The 16019-nt window shown below is 42.5% G+C and overlaps 1 protein-coding gene across 13 annotated transcripts in view; it reads left to right on the top strand.

Moving 5' to 3' along the window:
• The window catches only part of ABTB3 (ankyrin repeat and BTB domain containing 3), a 194100-nt gene extending 178420 nt beyond the window's left edge, over window positions 1–15680 (top strand). For 4 of the 13 annotated variants that reach the window (XM_067308845.1, XM_067308859.1, XM_067308935.1 and 1 more), the window contains 6 exons: window positions 4329–4434; window positions 5299–5401; window positions 7194–7275; window positions 8303–8371; window positions 11505–11618; window positions 15426–15680. In XM_067308845.1, the coding sequence (XP_067164946.1) occupies window positions 4329–4434; window positions 5299–5401; window positions 7194–7275; window positions 8303–8371; window positions 11505–11618; window positions 15426–15635 (684 nt within the window). In that variant the 3' untranslated portion in view covers window positions 15636–15680. Of the gene's footprint in view, window positions 1–4328; window positions 4435–5298; window positions 5402–7193; window positions 7276–8302; window positions 8372–8801; window positions 8813–11504; window positions 11619–15425 lie in introns of those variants that run through there. The other 9 variants (XM_067308852.1, XM_067308876.1, XM_067308885.1 and 6 more) reach the window with 9 other exon arrangements.
• Window positions 15681–16019: the final 339 nt, after the last annotated feature.

The following is a 16019-nucleotide window of genomic DNA, read 5'->3' on the forward strand; positions in this document are numbered from 1 at the left end:
CAGAGAGGCAGCGGGATGGCTCTAGGCCAGTCAGGAGGCCAAAGCACTGGGTTTCGAGCAGTCCAGGGAGAAGCAGTGTGGGAATGGGGGAGCCTATGAAGAGGAGGCAGCAGAAGCAAGTGTGGCCAAGATCTTAGAAGACTGGAAAGTCAGAGAAGAGCAAAACAGCAGCCAAACTGCTTAATCCTTAATTCCCCTTAAGAATTTGGAGCATAGGTGTCCAAGATGACACATACCTTTATTAGGTACTGGAGAAAACTGGCTCGGTGTTTCCCACTGTGTCCAGTGCATCACAGGACTGTGCCACAGAATGGCTAGAATGGTTTGAATCGGGTAAGCTAAAATGGAGCAAGCTTTTCCAGAGTATGAGCCAAAGTCTGGAGGAGCCTCTTCTGTGTTCTGCTGCAGACCTTCATCAGAAGGGCATTCAGGAAAAAATGAATGCCCCCCCATCTGGTTCTTCATCTCTTCTCAAATCAATCTACTAGACGTCTCTGCTGAGGCAACTTGAAAACCTTCAGCTTTGCTTCAAAAGAATTCATGAATTCCCCTCACAGTTCAAGTGCACTCACCAAGTATGGGGGATTCCTTTAGGTCTCTTCTGAAGAATGCTTTTAAGTCAGGAGACTGCCTGTATCTACAAAGCAAAGTTGCTTGCTCACAAACAAGCTCTTTGCTGGAAGCACCATCTCCCTAAGAAGATTCACTGTTGTTCCCTGCTCCCTCTTGCCTATCTGTAATTACCCCATAGAAAGGTAAATAGCTTTATAATATCCAATGCCAAGCTATATTCTCCCTCCTACAACAGAAGATGCACATCAGCTCTCTTTGACTGAGAATGAACACCCATGTCTGAAAGGAAGCTGGCCTCAGTCCAGATCTCAGCATCACACATCCTGGCAAAATGTTTTCCAACATCAAACTGCAGCAAAAAAACAAACTTCGGTTTGCCCCTCCAGTGTTAATATCACCACCCACAACTACTGCTGAAAGCTTTTACAGCTGTTCTTTTACAATCAGCTGGTAGGATGATAGGAGAAATAGGGAAGAGTTGCCCCGCTCAGTGCCTCAGTAGGATGGACTTGGTAACCAAGGTGGTCTCTCAGCTTTCTGGTGAGGACACTGTGCAAAAGGGAAGACTGAATAGGGTAGATACATTTTCTCCATTATAGCAACTTTGATGCACCAGATTCTCTTCATGGACTCCTGTAATTTCTTCCCAGCTGCTTGACAGGTAGCCCAGCTCAACCTGCTCCAAGAGCAGGAGTTGGATTCTGAAAAAGCAATTTTTTTCCCCAGCAATCCAGTCACAGACTTGTACCTTTGACAATGACTCCCTTTCATCTCTCTTCTTTGCTGCTGCTTCCTGCCTGGTTTATTGGTAAAAGCAGCAGACTTCAGGGAGCAGATTCAGGGCCACAGCCCTTAAAGACTTGGCTCTGTGTGTGTTTGTGTGGGAAGTTAAGTTGCTCTGTGGTAATATCTCACCACTCCCCTCTCCATGTCTTTGGTAGAAACCTTGCTGTTGTTTGCTAGCTATGACTCTAAATGAGCACATACTTATCCTCCTGTTAGCTTTCTAGCTTAGCAGATTTTGGCTTTCCAAAGGCATGTATAATGAGTATTCAGTTTTATCGATGTAAGCCAAAGGCCTCCAGCCTCCTCTCTGCCAAACAAGTAATGTCCTGTGTTTGAGCTCTGAGGCTCTGTGATGGATAAAGTCACTGTTCGTTTGATGGTTCTGCTTCTTTGACCAACAGTAAGGTCTTTCCTTTTTTGTATTTTTTTCCTTTGTCCCATCTCTATTCTATACCTTAGAGGTTTTTTTAAGTATCTCACACTGAATGTTTCACATTTTGAGGTAATTAAAATTTCATTTACACCAGAGTTTTCAACAGGTTTGTGGACAGTCAGTGGCAAGGTGGCTTTATAATGGGCTTCCATCCATACACTGCAGGGCTCATGCCCCATTAATTATCCCAGGAGCTAGCAGTGCCTCACCGATGTTGGCAGGCTCATGTGGGACTGTCTGCGCGTGTAACCAGTTCATTGTGCTGGTCTGAGTTACAAACAGGGATCCTCTTTGCCCACCCATGTAACTGGGATTGGCCTTTTTTCCCCTGGCCTCAGTACATCTGGACGTCACAGTGTGCAGTGCCTTGGCTGCTACCCCCGTCTGCTACATGGGTGAGACCCCCGGTCTCCTACAGGGGTATGGAGAGGGATATGTCCAGATTTCCCATCAGGATGTTCACATGGGCATCACTGGAAGGAGGGGGTGCTTTATCTTTATTGTTATGTATGTGTGTTTTTGAAAAGGTGGCTTTGGCTAGGACTAATGAGTTCACAAGCCCATTAAAACCACGGTGGCATAGGCAGGACCTGTGCACGCAACAGACTAGAGAGGCAGAGAGAGGTGCCAGCAACTATCTTCTTTAGTACAGTAACTCCTTTTATTCCCTGGTTTAAGGCGAGTATTGCTCTTCCGTTTATGTCTCCTCTCTGCAACCTTCCCTCCGCCCTGATCTGCAGTTTTATTCCCATCCTCTGTTGTATTTACTGGCTTCTTGGCAATGGCTGAACGCAGCTCAGAGCTGCCCTGCCAGTAATCAGTATCCCTCCAGCACACTCCTCCCGGGCTGACTCAGTCAGCCGCCTCTCTTCAGCACAACCCTTTGAGCAGAGAGCAGTTGCTCTCTTTGCCCTGTCTGTCTAGAGCTCTTTTTTCAGCCCTCTGAGCAACTGAGTCACTTCCTTCTTTAAATCTGGCCTTAAATCTTCCTTTTCACTTAGCCTAATGATTCACTCTCTCTGTGTTTTGAGAAGCTCCGTATGAAAAACACTAAACAAAAAGATGCTGCCCATGCAGAATGTCCTCCTTGTCTTTAAGCGGAGTGGCAGTGGCAGGCCCCTGTCTGAGGGGCTGGTACCCTGGCTCCCCGCTCGGGGACACCAGTGTGTCGGCTCATTGGGTATTACTCAGCAGTAAATTGGAGCAGTGCTAGCAGGTTTCTCTTAGTATTATGTCTGACGTAGTGAGAGGAGCCAACTTCTGCCTGGAGGTGAGCGTGTGTAATTTCCATTGACATCAGCACTCGCTGCATATGAGGGCACAGCTCTACCCTTTTCCCACCCCATCTAATTAGATGCCATACATGAGTCATTACAGCATCTCTGCCACTCCTCCCCATTTTTGGGGGGATTTAAGGGATCTCTACTTTTAGAGCTGAGTTGAAATGTGCTCAGATAAAGGAAAGCTTCAATTTCTGCTTCATAAGCCTGGAGATATTTTTAGCTGAACATCTAAACTTTTTGATTTTTCATATGAAGTTTATTTTTCTCCCTTACCTGCTTATTTCCCTGGCCCTGGTCCCCCTCATATCCAAGTGCCTTATCTTTTCACAGTTCCCTAGCATCGAAAGGAATTGCCAACCAACAGAGTAGTTAAAAGGCAAGATGCTTGTTCTCATGAATTAGCCTTATGGCACCCTTGACTTCAGTAGACCTGCTCCAGTTACCAGCAAAGGGTGGGATAAAATTTGCAAAAGCTTTTAAATCCTGCTTTTAGATGTGACTTAGGTAGTTAAGTGCTAAATCCCTTTCACTATCATTGCAGTTCAGGCTTACAAATACTTAAGTTGCTCAGGCACTTAGGAAAATGTCCTGCGAATGCCTTGCCCCCAGAGTCTGGGTAGAAATGGGTAGGGCCAGGGAGCAGCCCCAGATTTGGTGAGATTCTGGTGGCTTCCTCAGAAAAGTAGTGCCAAGGCCAGTGCCAAGGATGTAAGATCACATTAATGAAATACTTGGGATTATATGAAGAGAATCTGTGAGAAGCTGTGAGGCCTCGTGTCACTGTATAAAGTGGGGACTGTTTGTGAGAGTATTCTGGTTAGAAATATATGCAGGCAGTGCAGCTATATCTGTTTTGTAGCCCTGGTTTCCTAAAATGTGACCAATGATCATTTTTTAAAAAGCAACAAAATGTCCTTTTACAGTAAAGTAAGTTTGCAAGTGAAATGAAATTGCTATTGTAAAGGAGCTTCATTTACTGGAGGGCTCAGGGGCTGTGGAGTTTAGCACGGGAAGAAGACTTCAATCCAAGAAGAGGACTTTTCATTTCAGTCAATTCCTACAGGGGACATAACAAACTAGTAAATAAGAATTGTAGTTTATAACCCAATACTGATAATTCTAAGTGCTGATTTTTAATAAAGCTTCAATGATGACATTTTTCAGCTTCAAAATAGGCAACTCTTGAGAACGCTGTAACGTGTCCCTTTGAATACTCAACCTTATATTGTGTATATTTGGTTTCTTTTGTTTAGAATGAAGTGATAAGTCAGCAGCTGTCTGTCATTTTCACTCATTGCTATGGACCCTACCCTATTCCAAAGCTTGTTGAAATTAAGCGCAAACAGACTTCTCGCTTAGGTAAGCATCAGGTGCATTATAGGCCATGACCTAAAGTTATTCTTTGGTTCTTTACAGAGAGCAATGGGAACTCTGCACTGCAGACTGGGTGCTTTGGGAGGGCACAAGTCAGAGAAAATGTGAATTTGAATGGCAGAACTAGAAAAATGAAGGGCTCTGAACTTCACCTGACCCACAACTCCCACTGATGGATCATCAGGTGCATTAGAACGGGGCCATAACTCTGCAAAGATTTGTCTGTGTTGCTAATTAGGCTGGGATCTGAGCCCAGGGCCTAAAGCCAAACATCTGTCCGTGTCTGAAACCACCATGCCTGGCTATGGCTGGCACTTACAGGTCGGGAGATCTTCTCTCACCACAAAGGCAGAGCCCTCCCAGCCATGCTGACAGAGCCTGAGTTGTTTTAATGTGATCTAGAGAAGATGTGAGTGAGTCTCCTGGCCCCTTTTCTCTTTCAAACAAAGTCTTCCCTGCATGGCGTAATTGGGTGAAATAAAGTCCATGAGAATAGGGCCCTCGTGTGTCCATTTAGATGCAGTTATCTTTGGGTAACAGAGCTAGGAGGCAGTGCCAGCTCTCCACCGGATCTGAGCTATACGGGAGGGATGGCTGTCCTCGTAGCAAAAGGTCAACGTGGATTTCAAAGCTTTGTATTTCCTTTGTCTGAATTGCATTTGGCTGTCTGTGTATCTTCTGTCTCAGACTGTCTAAAATAACTTTTTGGGCTTTACTCATTAAAAACAATATCCTTTTACACTATTGTATTTTTTTTTTGGTCAGAACAGGAAAATATTCTGTACGTTCATGACCTCTTCCAAACCAAAGTTATTTGTTTGATTTTTATTTTTCATTTTGTGATTCTAGATCCGCATTTTCTTAACAACAAAGAGATGTCAGATGTTACATTTCTGGTGGAAGGAAGACCATTTTATGCACATAGAGTGTTGCTATTTACCGCGTCACCAAGGTAAAATATAGAAACATTTCTGTTTTTAACAAAAATAGAATTTGATTTTGTATTTTGGTGTTTTTTTTGCCATTTTGTTGCCTCAATTCTTTGAGGACTAATGGTGCTAACAGATTCAATCTTCAAGTTTCTCCTAACCAGAAAATGTCAACAGCTTGTTTCTGCTTGATTTGCAGGACGTTTTAGCACTCCTGTCACTGGGCTCCCACCTTGTAAATGTTCTGTGCTTATGGCCATGCGTATGACTTCATTTCACCAAGGCACGCTTGCATGGAGCTCATTGCTGCATCCGGCCCTTAATTGTAAAGGAGTCATTGATTCTTAACAATTATTTATCTTGTGAGCCACTAAATCCTGCCTTGCATCAGTATAGGCTATCTCCAGGATAAACAAGTTACTATCACACAATTCATTGACAGCATTTTACACTTTAAAAAATAAAATTAAGCATCTACAAAGCATGGCACGCTGTATCCAAAGGCAGTACCTGTGGTCTGTTCCCTGTGCTCAGAAGGCTAGAATCCAGGTCACCCAGCTCAGCCCAGCCTTAAAGAAAAATCCTTTCCTTCACTGCTCACAAATCTAGTCTGTACACAGCTTTATCATTCAGGATGTGCTTTTAAACAAGTTTAGCCAGCCCTACGTAAGGGCTTATTTCAAGATGTGGCAAGGGCAAGCCATTGAATTAGCATAGTCTGAGAAATGTGGGAATCAATGATAGAGATGCTGCCAACCCATCACTGTACAAAGTAAAAAGATTGCATAAAGCAACTTCAATATTTGACCCTGCCTTCAGCCTAAGAAGTGCCTATTTTGCTTTAGAGCATATTGGTAAACATACAAGCACATTCCAAACTCCAGCTTTAAACTGATTAAATTGTGTTCATAGTAGAGTTTGACAGTAGTAAAAACAAACCAATTGTTATCCATATTTTAATTAACAAAGTGCAGTTCCTGTATGGAAAAAGTTACCATCCAGCAAGTGCTGGTCTTGATAGATAAGCTAAGCTTTGCATTACCTCTAGAAGGTCAGATGAATTATCAAAAAGAGGAAATACAAAGGCAGATGTTTTTGACAGTGTATTTCCCATTTTCACCTTCTGATCAAATGGGAATACCTAGCTTTGAGACATAGATCGCTACATATTTATATAAATCTCACATAAATCAGCAGTTATTAACTTAAAAGAACTCCGCTGTGTTTTTATCTTGAAAGTCAAGTTTGAATTTCAGGTTTTGATAATCAGAGAACAGCAACCTATCCAGTTTTCTCTTCTGCCTGTACCTACACAATTGTATTGAGTCTGCATAAAAGCATTAATAAATCTTAGTGTAGGTTTTTAAATATTTTGTTCCAAACCATTTTTTTAAAGCAGTATGAGGCAAATAGGCCCAAATTGATCTTCTTTGAAAGAGACAGTGCACTGTTTTTGAATGTTGCAAGTCTTCCTATAAGACTGTGTTTTCTTCAAGCAAAAAAACATTAAGATTCTGGTTTTATAATATGCCCTACAACATTACAGCATCTGAATTTCCTGGACAGATTTTTTTCTGTTGTGATATCAGATGTATTTTTCCAAAGTTTTGAATTGAAATTTCCTAAAAGAGGGGCTTCTTCCTTTCAATTTGAACTTTATTTTATGTCAGTGTCTAAATCTTGATGTCGTTCAGTGACAAATCCATTCATTTTAGTGTACTGTTTTTGAAAGAGCTGATGCTGTCCTTCCACTTTGCTGTACTTTTTCACAGAGATAACCAGGCTGGTATTTCAATTTTGCTCATTTCTATTTAGGTTTAAAGCATTGCTATCTAGCAAGCCTGCAGCTGATAGTACTTGTATTGAGATCAACTATGTGAAGTACCCCATCTTTCAGGTAAAGTCAGTTCTCATATTGAATTTGAATGGAACATTTAGTAAGAACATTGCATATACCCTGCCCAAATTAATACATTTGTATTTGATAAACATTGCTCAGAATAGTCGTTTCATGAACAAAGGCTTCATCTCCCTTTAAACACTAAACTGCACAGTGCTATTGATTGCAAACATGTGATGTGCCCAGCAAGATATAATAGCATACATTTCACTTACATGGGGTGTGCAGACATGGGACATTTCAGTGTAAAGTACTTGATACCTTTTTATCCTATAGGCTCTTTCTGTATTTAATGGACAGGCTTGGAGGAGACATAGCCCATTCCTGTCTTTAGCAATATCGTTTAATCACATTTCTTTCATGAAAATATAGAGCCTTCTTTCTGCATATGTAGCATATGCATGTATATGCTTCCCTTTATTTGAGTCAGCACTTGGACAGTTTCCATGTATTGGCTGTTACAGCTGCAGATATTTCCCAGCTGCCTACAGTAACTTTTAAGCGTGCTTCGAAGCTCACTACAGAGAAATCTTAGTCGGCTCATCTTACAGCGCAAAGCCTCCCCTACTCTTTCTCATCATCCATGCATGCCCACACACAGCTAGGTGAAGGTATGGGTGCTGTTGCCAGGGAAGGAATAAGGCACTAACCATTATATATGCCATTCTTTCCTGAAAAAATGTACTAATCATATTGAAAAATACCTGGAAAATTCAGAATGAATTAATCAGCTTCCTGTATGCTGTCTGGACCTCACCAGAAAGTCTGGGCAATGTGGCTGTTGAGGGTTGAGAAGACAAGTTAGAGTACCTGCAAGAAGGAAACATTGAACTGTGCAGAGAGCGAGAGAGTAGCCAAATAAATCCTGAAATCAGGAGGTTTGGGCCACTTTTATCTCCAGAACCCTGGTGTTGGAGAGTCTCGGGTGTTCCCTGCAATTTTTACATCACCCCCACCCCCACCACCCCTGCTCCCTTGATGCCTTGGATTGCTTTTTGTAAACACTCCCTTTGTTTCGTTGCAGCTGGTTATGCAGTATCTTTATTATGGAGGTGCAGAGTCACTCCTGATTAAAAATAATGAAATTATGGAGGTAAGAGGTGTTTATTTTAATTGCAGTGGGAGCAATGCTAAGTGATCTGTGTACCATTCGCACAAGGGCACCCTGGCTGCTGGGCAAGACATGAGATCTCCCATAAGACCCAGCATCACCTCACCCTCAGTGCCCAAAGTGCCCAGGCTGTCTGCAGTCCCACAGGAGGATACTCAGTCTCCTTCCAGCCCTGCTGTTTGTCCATTATTATAACTTCTGCCAGTATGAAGTTGACTGTCACAGAAGAAAGAGTAGAAAAATAATGGTCATCAAACAAAAAAAATTATCTGGAATAAAAATATCTAGCTAGATGCTTTGAGAGGCTCTTTTAGGGAAATAAAAAGCTGGTGTTACCTGGCAGCATAGCATACCATCCTCTCTCTCTCTTGGCCTAATAGGTGAGGTGGTCTGCTCCAGGGAGGCCATTCAGCTTCTCTCTGCCATGCTGTGACTCCTGGCCTGTCAGCTCAGGCTTACATGTCCAAATCTATCTCAGCGGTGTAAAAGCACCCAGTTTTGTTCATCATTCAGGAGAATTCTGGGGCAGGTAGCTAATTTTAGCCATGGGATCAATCCCACTGGAGCCAAAGTTCAATTCAGTGGCAAGTAAGCACATGATTGTCTGATTTTCTGAATGAAGTCTTAAGCTGCACCCTGAGATACAGAGAATTCTTTACCCCTTTCTTTCTCCTTTCAAGAATATCACTGGATGTAAAAAGTACAGTCCTATCGGGCCAATTTGCAAAAGCCAAGCCAAGCCAATTGGAGCTGACTTCAGTGTAGCCACACATCCATAACCTGTACGGATGTTAAGTCATCCTCCTCCAAATACTGTGTGCTGTCATTACCAGCAGTGACCAACCTAATGACTCCCAATAAACAAAACTAAGACATGTTTGAGCAAATTCTTGATAGTCATTCAGGGAGGTTTCCTGTGGACAACAATCAAGTTATGGCAGGCAAAAGGAACACAGGATAGTAAATACTAAAGTCAGAGCTACTTATATGCTGGTAATCACCAGTGTACAGATTATAGTCCACCAGCACCACGATATTTTATTATTGCTCACACTAGTTAGTCTGTTCCTGTGACATTACTGTCTGGGGCATTCATGCGAGGCTTGACTTTCACCGAAATAAGGCTAACCAGAAATTGGCAGCAGCTCTTCTCTGGCATATGACTGACCAGAGAATCAGCTCTGGTGGGTACAGGGACATCTGTAACAATCCTGCTGGCAACCAGAGGATGGAACTAGTCAGGACTGAAATTAGCCCTCTCCAATGCAGGCTGTGGATTTTTAACTAAACCTACCCACATTGACCTTCTGAGCTTTATAGAAACAGGTCACTGATTCTCTCTTTCACTCAGTTTTGAAAGAAGCTCCTGAATTTCTAACCCTTTCTCAAATAAGGATTGTCAAACTAGATGGTAAAACAGCTTTAGAGAGATGCATATGTAATCACCTAGGTTGTTAAAAAGCTTGTGCTGCAGTTCAGCTGTCTGCTCTACTTTTGCAACATCCCAAAACTTCTGTGAGTCTAGAATGTATGACTGATTGACTGATCTATTGATAATAGATCTAGCCACGCTTCCTCACAGTTTAAAGTAATTACAAACCAGCACGTGACTGCTTAAGCCACAGAGGCAGCTGGAATAGGATTTGGCTTTATCTTTCCAAACTGCATTTAGCAACTTGCCTTATTACAAATATGATAACAAGAAGCACCAGAAATACTCCACAGAAATCTTTGCTGCAATTCATAATTGGGGCCAGCTGGCTGCTATCACATCAGCACTGCAGATTTCCAGCATTTTGATTTATTTATGGGATCAAAGCAGAGCTTGAGCAGACTGCACAGGAGAGGCAGAATAATGTCACGGCAGTTTCAGGGTTTTGTTCCACCTAGCAGCATGAGAGCTCTTTGGGAGTCACAGGATGGCTTTTTGTCACAGGGCCCATGATGATAAGGGTCATATAAATGCCTAAAGAGAGATCAACAGCTTGGCCTAAGAGACACGTCTGGGTTAGAGCAAGGTGTCAAGTAATGAAGAACCCCAGTGTGCTTTCTAAGCCAGAGCAGAGCCAGAGGTGATGACCTACCATGAAAAGAAAAAAAAATTAAATCCTCTTCCCCAGCTGTAAAGAACAGAAAAGGGGCAATAGGGGAAATCCTGGCACTAATGAAATCAGTTGGAAAACTCACAGCTTAAGCCACACCTTCACCCTGCAAGCTTCAGGTTGTGCCTAGAGCACACAGTGGAGCGCAGTGCAGAGACCCCAAGGTAGTGCCAGTGCAGGCAGTGTACCCACCAAGTGGGTGCAGTGCCAAAGAGAGAGGTCAGCTTGAGTCCTGCCAGCACGAGAGCCATGTTAGTGCAGCCACTGATACATCACACTAGTGCTAGTGTTATGAGGCATTACCTTGTACCAAGCCAGTCCACACGTTTGCATCGTATCCCACTGTGTGCCCACCCCGAGGAGTCCTGTGGAGCCAGACAGTGTTTTAGTGCCTGTGGCCTAGACATGACCTTACCACTGCTCACAAGCTAGAGCAAGGAGCATATGGAGATCTGACTCCATTTCCTTGAACCTGCTGAGGTGATAGGTTTGAAGTTTATTACCTCCATAGATTTTTAAGCTACACAGGGTGGTTATTGTCATCTGGTTTGAATTCCTATGTAGTATTGGTCCTGGCCCTTCCCCTGACATCTCCACATCAAACCCAGGTGTTTCCTTCAGCCAGAGCTTGGGGAACAGTGGAGCCCAGACATTTTCTTCCTGGAATGTGATTGCAGATCCCTCCATGCAGAGTCATTTTTGCAAAGTGACCAAAAACTCTCCAAGATGCTACTTTCTTTTTGGCACTTCCCCCCTCCCAAAGTCATCATGGAGACCCGACCGGCCAGTGGTGGTCTCTCCACACACAGCTTCCCATAGTCTGATGTGGAGGGGACTGCAAGGGGTTGAACCAACAAAGCAACCTTCTCATTCTGACTATTTATCAAGGGTCAATACATTCATTCAAACTGAAGCAGGGGCTGAGGAAAAAAATATAGTGAAACAGTGAAGAAGCAAGCTCTGATACTGTATTGCTCAGCAGTTCTGAGTATTTTTCCTTTTTTTTTTTTTAGCTTCTCTCTGCTGCTAAATTTTTCCAGCTTGAAGCTTTACAACGACACTGTGAGATCATTTGTGCAAAAAGCATTAATACAGAAAACTGCGTGGATATTTATAATCATGCCAAGGTAAAAATAACCACATATGTATGCATGTTATGTATGTGTTTGTCCTCATACTCTGTGTGGTCATGGGTCATGATAAGTAGTGACAGATGTGTGATAGACTTGGTGTGGTTTGTCGTGTATCAAGGATTTGTCATGCATTTACTGAGACTGAATGGCTAGTAGGTACCTAGTATAGTGACAGCTCTAGATCACATAGTATAAGAGCGTCTCTGGCAGCTACACATCCCCTTCCCTAACCGGTTCAAACTCTATTTGTGTCTACCACCATGTGGCAGACCTACCCCTTATCACAGCAACACAAACTGCTGAATCATTTAGCAAGAATCACCTAACTGAGTAAGACCTCTGTCTTTCACCTTCCACGTGGGATTTTCCAATTACAGTTTCCTGTTTCCTTCTGCCTGTAGCCTATAGAGGTGATATACTCAATGTTAGTGTCAGCTTTTCAATATATGAAAATGTCATATTGTCAAAGTGCAATGTCTCACAACCTTGCAAGGATGGTAGTAAGAATTTTATGTTTTGGAGAGGAGAGATTCCCAGCCTCTCACTGGAATCAAATATTTACTTAGCTTATGAGGGGGACCTAAGCCATCGGACATGGCATTTTTAGATCTAGAAAACCTATTTTAGGTCGTTGATGAAGGTGTTTGCCATATTGATTATGTCCCCTTCTCTTTTGTGCTATGTAGTTAGACTTTCACTTGCATGATGGAAATGATACAAAAATAATTGCAATTAATTTTTTTTTTAAGTATTCCTTAAATGGTCTTTCCATAACTTACATGGTCTATATGAAAGATAAAATTTTGTAGTGTGACACAGAGGTTTGACTGAACAGAATAATCCTGTAGATTGCTCCAAACCCCTGCTGATCAGACATTTATTCCCACCATCAGGTATTTCCTTCAGAGAGTGGTAATGCAAAGCCTTGATGTGCAGACACATGCAATCAGTGTTTGAAACAGCATAAAGTTCCACTTCCAAAATGAATAATAGATTAAATGTATCTGCAGGTCCATTTATTGTAATAGGGAAAAAAAATCACCAGTATTAGAATCTTCTTGAAAAATACCTGATTTATCTTCTAAGCTCATGTGGGAACTTTGGGGTTTATGTTATTGTTGCTAAAAGTAAAACACGTAATGTGTAAGTAAAACATATAATTTTGTTTTAAGATCACACCTCTTTTCTCCAAATTGTGAAATGTAGCGCTTATTTTCATCCTGACTGAAGAACGTTCTTGAGCCCAGCTTTAGACTTGTCTGAGGAACTTCTATGCAGCCAGTGCTGGGATTGGTTAGTGGGGGATTAGTTGGGATTAGTTCATGACTAAATGTGGCTCCTTATTTATCTGTAAGGGCCTCAACCTGAAACTCTTCCATCCCTGCATCTCTCTGGGTTCAGTGGAAACGGTATACTTGGTAGGCTTGAAAGGCCAGGGTCATGTATGCATTAACATGTGGAGTTCACAGCAAGGATATCTAAGCTAGCTGAGAATGAAGTATAGAGTCCTGGAATTAGTTAAGCCACGTCACCCTAGAGTTCTGCATGGGCTAATTTGCCCTGCTTCCAGTAAATGACCAGTGTTAAGCTTCATACTGCCATAGTTGGAAGGTTTCCAAGACCTGAACTAATCCATTTAAATGTAGTTCAGATATCTCTCTATTATGCTGCCTGCAGAGTAGAGAAGACCCTCCATCTTTTTGCTTCAGGTTTGTGTGATATGCAGGTTGTTAATTTGAGCACATTTCATTCTGCTCAGAGTGCTCCAGTCACACACAGTAGCTTCATTTGCCTGTTATCTAAATACGAGATAATGATATGTGGTAGAGGAAGCCAGATGGTCTTCATGAGCCAAGGGAGCTCAGAAGCAGTTCAAGCGCAGTTTGCCAGCTGACTGTCTGGCTTTCCATGTTGCTGTCTGAAGTGTCAAAGAAGCTCATGTTAGATGCAGTGAGGGTGGGAATAAGGTGAGCAGGCACTGAAGCGAGGAATCACTGTGTCAGTCAGGAGCAGATGACTGTGTCTTTGGACTTGGGTAACTTGCTCCTGTTCTAGATACCATTTCTAGTGCCTGGTATTTTGCACACTCGGCTACGCCTGTAGGTACTCGGGCAATGCTGAGACCTGCTTTTCTAGATGGGGAGCAGGTTGGCCTTGAGGCACAGAGTGCGCAGTCTTTGTCATCATGGTTGGGAGAAAGAAATGAATTGGCAGAAGCATAGCATGAACTGAGCAGATTTGGAAGGTTGTCTGTCTGTTTTGGGGGCATAAGCTGTAGGAGAGGAGTGTTTAGCAGGGTGGTGAGCTGTGTAGTAGGAGCTGTAGGGACAAGAGATTGAGGCCCTGGATTAGAGGTGAAGTATATGGTATGAAGGTGAGAGAATGTGCATTTGGTCACATTTACAATTTAAAAGCTGAATTGAGAGTATTAAAATCATATGTAGCAATCCTATGAACTTTCCATTGTTTTCCATTCAATTGCAAACATCTACAAAGAGGCAGTCTTTTGATTAGTATCACTTTCAGGTTTTCATTTTCACTCAAAATCTTTGTCACTGTTTGTTATCTCCAGAAAGAGATGGAGTAAGTTGGCAAATTGGCTTTATAATGGTGATTGATTAGTTACCACTGGATAGCAGTTGTGCTTTCCATGAATGCCCATACCCAGCAAAATTAACTGGAGTTTTGAATGTATGCCTAAAGACACTCAGCACTTGCACAGCTTGCAATTTGGGGCTCAAAGCAAGTCTAAGAAAGAAAAGAAAAACACATTATTTCCTCAATATCGTGAATATAATGAAATAATGAACAGGGATGAATGGTGCTTCAGAGAAGAATACAGATTCACACCGTACACTGTCTCATCCAAGTGTAAAATAATTCACTCATGATTTGATGAAAACTTGCACGGTTTGAAATCAAGTTGAAATCGTTCATTTTCCTCAGGAAGAAAGCTACCTAGCCCTAATCTGTATTTATTTTCTTTTTTTAGTGGTTTCCATTCTTAGTTCCAAACATGATGTTAAGGTTGTAGTGGGTAACAGTGTGATGTAGTCGTTCCAGTCTCAAGCGAGCCAAAGGTTCTCATTTCTTCTCAGAGCTCAGACCGAGCAGGAGCTTACCTGGGCAGGAGGATGGGCTGAGCACTGCTCTGTAACCTCGCATGACTTATAGCGGAATATCATGTCCACTCCTTGCATGACCACTGGAGCCAGCCCACAGCTCAGCCACTGTGACTACATGTCCTAGTATGGGTCATTGGAGGTTTGCTCATGCATTACGTCATCCCTGCCTGCTCCAAAGGCATGATGGTCAGCGTAAAGGGACTGCTGACAGCCTCACACCACATGCCCAACAAACCTCCATTTCTCCTCCAAAGATTTTTTGAAGCTGTTACATTGCATGCCAAGTTTTGGAGGGGGTGTGTCCCATCCTTGCTAAGGATGATGTTCATTAAACTTGGTCTCTAGTAGATTTCTCCAAACCTATAGGTTTAGGGTATGACTTCTAGCATGAAATCCTGGGTCTAGTGAACTTTCTGGTAAAACTCCCACCAATTTCCAAGAGCCCCAAACTTCAGCCCTGGAATTTTTTTTCCTGTAACAAAGGGCCTTGTAACATGGAATTTGTCATTAGAATTGTCAGTGTAAAATACTGTTTGATTAACTCCCACCCCCACACATATGCATCTGTATCCAAAAGGCTTGGCTTGTATATTTGTTTGTGTGCAGCTTTTAGCATTGTATTTGCTGACCAGGTTTTATCAGAATGGTTATCTTTCTCTAATTTCACTTCTTGTAGTTTCTCGGAGTCACAGAACTATCTGCCTATTGTGAAGGCTACTTTCTAAAAAATATGATGGTCCTCATTGAAAATGAAGCTTTCAAACAGCTGTTGTATGACAGGAATGGAGAAACGTCTGGTCAAAATGTACTACAGGACTTACAGAGGACGTTGGCCACAAGGATTCAGTCAATTCATTTGTCTTCTTCAAAGGGCTCCGTTGTATAAAGCTGAAGAAGATGGTAACACTTCAATAAAGACCCTGCAAGTTAAGTCTCCTGTTGCAGTTGCTTAAATGAATGCAAAAAAAATTCCGCTTCACATCCAAATAGTTCTGTGTTGGCCAAAGGTGCTGCATTGAGGCTGCAGCCTCATTTGGATGAGGGAATACAGAATACATAGCTCCTCCATGTTTTTGAGTAACAGGGATACAACATTGTCTAGTGAATCACTGTTGTATTCAAATTCTGAACACAAAAGTGTGGTCACGGAGCTAGATGCCAACAAAAGCCAGAACCCACATCAATGAACAGCAGAAGCCCCTGCCTGAGCAGTGATGCCATGGAACACATAAATTAGTCATTTAAGGCTGTTTTGTTCCACAGTGTTACA

This window comes from Apteryx mantelli, chromosome 1 (assembly GCF_036417845.1).
Source record: "Apteryx mantelli isolate bAptMan1 chromosome 1, bAptMan1.hap1, whole genome shotgun sequence".
Taxonomy (NCBI): domain Eukaryota; kingdom Metazoa; phylum Chordata; class Aves; order Apterygiformes; family Apterygidae; genus Apteryx; species Apteryx mantelli.